Here is an 8,269-nt window from a genome sequence, read left to right as displayed (position 1 = left end):
TCTGCATCCTTTCCTTCAAGGCTCAGTGGTCCAAGTTTATCTTCTGTATCTGTGTTAATTGGTTTCCCTTTTCTTTGTTGAAGAGGGTCTGTGCAATCCTTCTGCCTAGTCCGCCATCTTGCCCCGCCTCTGACAAGGTTTTTTTTTAAATTTGTTTTTTAAATGTAAAACATAATATTCATATGGAGGAGTGCATAAAAGTAAAATGTACAGTTTTATAAATAATTATAAAGTGAATACCCATGTAACCACGACCTGGGTCAACAAAAATCACTACCCAGAAGTCCCCTATGTCCCTTCCTGATCATAAGTCCCTCTGTCCCCGCTAGAGATGACTATTATCCCTGCTTTTCTGATCTTTAGCATCTTACTTCTTTCTGTTCATTTATAGGTAAGATCCATCCTGTTGTTGTATGTAGCTGAAATTCACTCATTTTTTTATTGTAGCATAGTATTCCATCGTGATGATACCCCAATTTACTAATCCATTCTATTGCTGATGAATGTTTCAGTCTTTGGCTATAGTGAACATGCATCACGATGTCATCCATGTATATGGGCTTTTGCAGGGCACACATGCCTGGGAGTGGAACTGCTGGGTCACAAGGTATACATGTCTCTAACTTTATTAGGCAACACCAAACAGTTTTCCAAAGTGCTTGTACCAATTTACACTCCCACTAGCAGTGTCTGAGAGCTCTAATTGCTAGACATCCTCACCTCTTTGAGTTGTCGTGAGCTTATCCGAAGTGAACTCAGCACCTTTTCCTTGTAATTTAATTTCCTTCCTTCCTTTCTTATTATATATTGGAGGTTCACTATATTTCATTAATCATGGAATTTGAAGCATATCACCTATGGTTAACTTTTTGTTTCCTCCAGTATACATGTACTTTTAATTTTGAAAACAAATATTTTGAATTATAAAAGCAATACTTACTCATTGTAAAAAGTTCAGATAACTAGGTCGAAAGGTAAATGCAATTATAGTTTTAGTAGGTTCCACTGGCTGCCCTTCAGAAAGGTTGTACAACATACACCTCACCACTGAAAAGTGTATGAGTGCCCTCCCCGACCCCACCAACAATGAGCATCATCAATCACTTGCTTGAGATGAAATGATATCTTGTTACTTTAATTTCCATTTCTCTACCGTTATTGGTAGGTGCCATCAAGTCGGCTCCGACTCATAGTAACCCTATATACAACAGAACAAAACACTGTCTGGTCCTGGGACAGCTCCACAATCCTTGCTATACTCGAGCCCATCATTGCAGCCACTGGGTCAATCCATCTTGTTGTGGGCCTTCCCCTTTTTCACTGACCCTCCACTTTACCAAGGATGATGTCCTTCTCCAGGGAATAGTCCCATCTGATAACATTACCAAGTAGGTGAGATGTTTCCTAAGAGCATTCCAGCTGCACTTCTTCCAGGAAAGATTTGTTCCTTCTTCTGGCAGTCCATGGTACTTTCAGTATTCTTTGCCAATACCGCAACTCAAAAGCATCAACTCTGTTAGGTCTTCCTTATTCACTGTCCAGCTTTCACATGCATATGAGGCTACTGAAAATACCATGGCTTGGGTTAGGCGCACCTCAGTCTTCAAAGAGACATCTTTGCTCTTCAGCACTTTAAAAAGTCTTTTGCAGATTTGCCCAGTGCGATATGATGTCTGAATTCTTGACTGCTACTTCCATTGGTGCTGATTGTGGAACCAAGTAATACGAAATTTTTGACAACTACAACCTTTTTCTGATGTTGTTGTTGTTTGTTGTTAAATGCCCTAGAGTCAGACCTGACTCATAGCAAACCCTCCTTGGGTTTTCAAGGCAGTATCACTATGGAAGTAGATTGCCCAACCTTCTTTCCAAGGAGTGGCTGGTGGGTTTGAACCGGCAGCCTTCTGGTTAGCAGTCAAGTGCCTTAGGTACTATGCTACCAGAGCTCCTTTTTCTCTGATAGGGTTTATTAATTTGTTTGGAATTCCTTAACTAGCATTTATTTCTCCATTAAAAAAAAACAAAAGACGTCCCTTTTACCTGGTTATAAAATAAATTTCAATGTAGAAAGAACAATCACTCTAAAGCCTGGAGTTGGCAAGGCAATGGGGGAGGGGTGTTTTCATTCCTGCAGGAGGATAAGCACCACAGCCTTTAAAATGCTTTTAAAATGTACACACTCCTTGACTCAGCAATTCTACCTCTAGAAATGTATTATAAAGACAAAATCAGAAATAATAAAATATAGTCAGCAGAACATTGTTGGAAATAACAAAACATGAAAAGGCAGCCTAAATGTTCACCCACAGGGGAGTGATTCGGTATCTCCAGCCCATGCACTCAATAGGTCCTGCGACTCTGTGAGCACCGGGCTTGGCCACTGTCTCCAAATTCCTACCCAGGAGTCCCAACAGATGGGCCACTCCAGCAATGCCGAACGCTTTGCTGATGTTAACAATTATGAAATCAAACCAGTAGCACCAGCTTTCTGGGGGAGGGGAGAGGGATAGCGAATGACTTTCACCTTCTATTCAATACATTTCTGTATTATTAGAAAAGCTTTTACTATTATTATTTTTATTTTTTTTTTTTGTGAAGCATCAAGTATCTTACTTTTGTAATTTAAAACAGACCATTAATTTAAAAAATGTTGTAAAAATATGTTTGTTGAGATGGGAGAGGTTCACGTTCATCAGATACTGTTGAATTAAAGATCCATGCTACACAAACAGTGCACACAGTGCGATCCTATTTGCTCACCATATACGCATAGACTAAAACCCAGAGCGGCAGATAGCCAATGCTAATGATGGCTTTCTCTGGGTGGTGGTGGAATTATGGGTGGTTTTCATTTTCTTCATTTTTTATAGCTGTATTTGTAATTTTTCTACAGTAAACATTTTTATTACTTTTATAATATAAACAATAATTGAAAAAAAATAAGCCTCCAGCATAGTGTTGCTAGGCAGAATGGCTGGGGAGACAGCATAAGCAAAGGCTCAGGGGCAGGAGGACAGGGGTCCAAAGTATCTGAGTTCAGCTAAGTCTAGTTGTGGTGAGGGGTGCCTATGGGCAGTGGGAGGTACCAGGCACGTGGGGAGTTTAGGTAAGGAGTTTGGGAGTGAGGCTCTGGGGCAGGGGGTTGAGTGGGAGGGAGGTGAGAAAAAGTGCGAGCCATCATGGCACTCTGAAGGGTGGGGCTGGGACACAGAGTGAGCAGGAAAAAGGACAGGTGAGGCTGGAGCATGCAGGGACCTTGGTGGGTGAGGGGCTCACCGTCACCTCCTGGTAGGATTCCATGCCATTCAGCACCACCTGGATGACCTGCCGCCGCAATCTGACACTCTGCTCGGAGCGGTACTCGGCATTAGTCAGGTAGAAGAGGGCAGCGCTGCCTGTCACTTGAATGTTCTTGTCATACTTGTGGCACTTGAGGGCTGTGATGACCAGCTGTAGAGAGACAGGACAGGGGCTTAGATTGGCCAATCTTGTTGTGCTGGGACAGGTCCAGGGCTCTTCGAGCTGGGCTTGAGCAGGTCCTTGAGGACAGGGCTTATGCCATCCCACTCTAGGAGGGCAGAAACTGGGATGGGAGCAGAAACTAGGCCGAGACCATGGTTCTGATGCCCGACCTGTGGTGTTCTAGGGCGCTGGGTGGAGCAAGGCATGACGGTGGGGCCTGAACAAGGCCAGAGCTGACGCACATCAGGCACTGCGGGGGTGGGGGAGTCGGCTTTGGGGTTCTGGAGGAAGGACTGCTAGGACCCTGAGATGAGGACAGGGTGCCAAGATGAGTACAAGGAGCCTGAGGGCTGGGGCTGACCTTCAGGGCCCGCAGCAGTTGGTTGCAGCGCTCAATGCGTGCGATGTCAAAAAGCAGGTTGATGGCTCGCGAGGTGATCTCGGGCCGGTGCTCTGTGTAGGCCTCTATGGCGTTCAGCACCTGCTCCTCATTTTTGTCACCGCTTACCTGGGGATTGGGCATGCTCAGAACAACTCATAAGAGGCCAGGTGATGGGATCCCCAGAGCCCAACTCAGTTCTCCAGCCCCAGGGCAGGCATCTTGGTGCCTCCAGTCCAGCTTCCTCCCCCCTCCTGGGGCTCCCTACTCCACCCCTGCCTCTCACTTTGTATGCTGGAATGTGCATAAGGCGGCACAGAGAGGTTTCAAAGAGTCCAAGGAACTGTAGTGGCCTCTTCAGAGCCCGGAAAGGCATGATGCTGCTCTTGGAAGGCTCAATGCTGAAGAAAGAAGGTGCTAGGGTCAGTGGCTTGGAGTCTGGGGTTGCCTAGGGTTCAAGGTAAAGCAGGGGCTCTTCCTGGTGGTAGCCAGGCATTTACTTGATGCCCTCTTTTAGACCTTCACAGACTCATCTCTTCATTTATTTACTTAATTATTTTTGAAATTGTGATTTGGGTGAAAGTTACAGAACAAATTGGTTTTTCATTCAACAACCCATACACATTCTATTTTGTGACATTTACTGCAGTCCCCACATTGTGACAGCATTCTTCCCACTTCCTCCCTGAGCCCAACCCTTCCCTTTGTCCTTCCTTTCTATCTCCTCCCACCTCCCTAGTCCTGTCCCTGCCAGTCTCATCTCTTACCTCCCCTCTCACACTGTGCTCCCCTAGTCTGAGCACCCAGAAATTTCCCAATCACTCATGCTCTCCCTTTCTAGCCTTTGTACATGCCATGTGACCTCTGTTAGAACACTCTTCCTCTAGTAAATTCATAACGACCTTTCAGGAGAGTTTGGATGCCATTTCTCCTGCTTCCTCCTAACTGATCCTCAGGGAAACTCCAGAGCTCTGTACTCTCCCAACCACAGCCTCTTTAATGACCTATGACCTTGTTTGTCCCCTAATGGCTCACACGGACTCTGAGAGGGCAGGGCCTGGTTCATTTCTTTATCTCCGCTACTAGGCACAGCAGTTGGTAAGAAGAGCAAATGTCTGCTGCATGACTCCATGCCTGAAACTACGCAGGAGGGTTCCCAGGAGTTTCTTGGCTGCAGCCCCACCTGGTCTGTCCTGCTTCCTCATCCATCTTGGAGATGCTGCAATTCTCCAGGATCATGTGGCCAGAGATGTCCAGGGACATCAGGTTTCCCAGCTTCTGCACAAAGAGGCTCAATACCTTCCGAGTCAGCTTGAACTTGTAGTAGCTAGAGAGGCGGTCTCGGGAGATGTCCAGGTGTCTGGAGATGAGGATGGGACCACAGGTCAGGAGCTAGACACAGGTTGGGGCTGTCTTGTAGAGCGCTGTGCCCTCAGTCCACAGCAGGGAGGGCCCATTCCTGTCACAGCTGCTCCAGGGCATTCTAAGGAAAAAAATTGCTGGGACCTAGGTGCCCGGAACAGCCCCAGGCCAGCTGAAGCACTGGGTTTAAGGAAAGAGTCTATCTCTTCCATCTCCACCCTCTGCCTGGCCAGGGGCTTGCTCATGAACCCTCTGGGACTGACAATACTCATTCCCTTCCTCCCAGCCCCTCCTCACTACAGCCCTCGTGAGGTCTGGGCTGGGAAACTCACCGAAGCTTGTGCAGCTGGACAATGACACGGATGTGGTCATCTGAGAGGTCCATGTTGTAGAGTACAAGGGATACTAGGCTGTCTTTCCATTGAGTTAGGAAGGCTGCGTCACTCGTTTGAATGCCTGAGAGGTCCAAGGCAGCTAGCGAGCTGAGTGGCCGCAGCAGGGACTCTACAGGGACCCCGTCAATCATACGACCCAAGTTAAGGAAGCGCAGGCGGCTGAAACCCTCGAAGGTGAAGTCCTTAACTAGCACCTGGCAGGTGGGGTTGACGAGGCACTCATCTTCACAGCCCCCTGGGTTCTCCTCCTCATAGAAAATGTTCGCGCAGCCGAAGAGGCTCAGGGACACCAGGGTGTGGCTGAAGCTCCTGAGCGTCTGCAGGCTCTTGGCGGACAGCTTCTCGCAGTTTGTGAGGTATAGCTCCACCAAATCCTGGTGGCAGGTATAGCTCTGTCACCACCTCTGCCCACCCACTTCCCTGGGCCTCACAGCAGGGAAGAGCTCTGGAGGGGATTGGGGACTCTTGGGTTGGTGGCTAGTGGCCCTGCCCCAACGCCCAGTTTGACCCTTTCTGGGTTGGTCTCCCACGGCATCATGGTGCCCTGGTGATGCAGGGCTCACCTGCTTGCGAATGGCTTCCAGATCTTGGTCCTGCACCAGGTCCTCACGGAGGTGGATGCGGGTGAGGCGGGTGCTGCGAGGGTCTGAGAAAAGGCTGAAGAAGCTCTCGTGTGGCTCGAAGTTGCAGGCGGCGTTCACCAGCTCCACATACCTGGGAGAGAAGGCAGGCTCAGGGGAGGGGCACAGGGACCTTCATCCTCCCTCTAAGGCCCAGCACAAGCCTTCCCCTCCCTAAAGCCTTCCTCGATCACCCCAGCAGCAACCTCCACTTCTTCCTGGTACCTGGGGGGATCCTGACTACACTATAGGTAAGATACCTCTGGGACTAAGGGTTCCCCAGGAACCAGGAGCTCAAAGGTAGCTGAGTGACCTCAGTTTCTTCATCTATAAAATAGACATAATTCTGGTCTGCAAAGTGTCCAACCTAGTGCCTGGCCCACACTGATTGCTCAGAATATTATCATAAGTCTGGCTGTGTCCTCAGGTCACACACTGGTTTCTACTTCCATATACAATCGTGTGGTCTAATGATTTCCCTTCTGGGTACCTAGGCTTCTAGGAGCCCCTATCAGTGGGGAATCCCTCAGTTGTTGTTATATGCTGTCGAGTCATCTCTGACTCATAGACACCTTATGTACAACAGAACAAAACACTGCCCAATCCTGTGCCAGCCTCACTATCCCTACTACCCCTGAGCCCATCGCTGCAGCCACCATGTCCACCCATCTCATTGAGGGCCTTCCCCTCTGAGGAATCCCTCAGAGGGCCTGTGTAAAGATTTTCTGAATGATTCAATCCTTGGTCATGGATCCATTATTCCAGTACTGGCATGTAAACCTGTATATGACCATTCTCACTTGATTCACAGACTCATGAACCTGTTCTCAAATACACACACACAAATGCACACACTCTCACATTTAAACATACCCTTGTGCTGTATAATGGGTGTACACACACACCCATTCCTTCATGTGTATACCCCTCCCCCACACAAACCAACATGCACATACAGACTTTTACTGTTGTGGATATATGAATTTTCTCTTGCACCTATAAATATCCATGTGCTTGCACACTTCCTCACATACACATACCCACACACACATACAAATGCACACATGCACTTTCACACTTAAACATGCCCTTGTCCTGTATAATGGGTGTACACACACCCATTCTTTCATGTGTACACCCCTCCTCCTCTCTCTCCACACATACTGATGCTAAGACTCACTCCCTTCTCCCAGCCCTGGGCCTGCTCACTCATTGACAAGCCGGTCACAGATCTCGCTGGGCAGGAAGATGTCTGGATGTAGCCGCAGGGTCTCCTTGTCCAACAGGTAGCCCAAGGTACCATCCAGGTTACGCAGGCAGAAGTCGGTGCAGAGGGCCATCAAGGATTCGGGAGTGTCGGGTGCCATGCTGGGGACAATAAGGTAAGCCATTCCGGCACAGGGGCCCCCAGGGTGGCAGTGACTCACCAACACTCAAAGGATCATTGGCAGAGCTACAGCCTGGGGAATGGGAGAAGAGCCAAGTGAGCCACAAGTGAGGGCCAGGACCATCGGCTACATGCACTCTCTGAGCTGGAAAACTGAGGTCCTGGAGCTCACATCTGAATCAGCAGCTGAGCAGGGCTAGGCCTCAGGACTCCTAACTCTTTGCTTCACCCCTCTTGGCTATGCCACTATCTTTGCTTGATTTGACCTGCAAAAAGGATGAGGCTTTGTTCAAGCATCCTCTGTGCCTTCATAAAACCTATTGGCAGACATGTTTGTGTTGGGGAAAGAATGCTAGGTGGGGATAAAGAGCTTTCACCATATGCTTCTCACAATTTTTTTCTTTTCTTTTTTTTTTTTTTTTGAGCTTATTACTATGGTTTGGGTGAAAGTTTCTCATTCAACAATTTATACATATTTTTGTTTTGTGACGTCAGCTGCAATCCCCACTTCCTCCCGGGTTCCCTGTTTCCATTCGCCCATCTTTCTGGCCCCTTCCCGCCTTCTGAACTTTGTTTTTGGGAAATTGCTGCCCTTAGTCTCATATCGTTGATTGTTCTGAGGACCACGTAACTCAACAGGTATTATTGTTCACTTTATAGGCCT

The 8,269-nt window shown here is 47.9% G+C and overlaps 1 protein-coding gene across 1 annotated transcript in view; it reads right to left on the bottom strand.

Moving 5' to 3' along the window:
* The window catches only part of ZER1 (zyg-11 related cell cycle regulator), a 20,192-nt gene extending 12,607 nt beyond the window's left edge, over positions 1–7,585 (bottom strand). Inside the window, exons 1-7 of the mRNA XM_007944254.2 lie at positions 7,428–7,585; positions 6,162–6,312; positions 5,536–5,972; positions 5,025–5,201; positions 4,128–4,242; positions 3,824–3,970; positions 3,277–3,450 (exon numbers count right to left, since the gene is read on the bottom strand). Of these exons, the coding sequence (XP_007942445.2) occupies positions 3,277–3,450; positions 3,824–3,970; positions 4,128–4,242; positions 5,025–5,201; positions 5,536–5,972; positions 6,162–6,312; positions 7,428–7,585 (1,359 nt within the window). The remainder of the gene's footprint in view (positions 1–3,276; positions 3,451–3,823; positions 3,971–4,127; positions 4,243–5,024; positions 5,202–5,535; positions 5,973–6,161; positions 6,313–7,427) is intronic.
* Between the last annotated feature and the right edge of the window lie 684 nt (positions 7,586–8,269).

Source organism: Orycteropus afer, unplaced genomic scaffold (assembly GCF_000298275.1).
Source record: "Orycteropus afer afer isolate SDZICR_OR568_19922 unplaced genomic scaffold, OryAfe1.0 scaffold00123, whole genome shotgun sequence".
Lineage (NCBI taxonomy): Eukaryota > Metazoa > Chordata > Mammalia > Tubulidentata > Orycteropodidae > Orycteropus > Orycteropus afer.
Note: the sequence above shows the minus strand (reverse complement) of the source record. Positions and strands in the feature narration are given on the sequence as shown.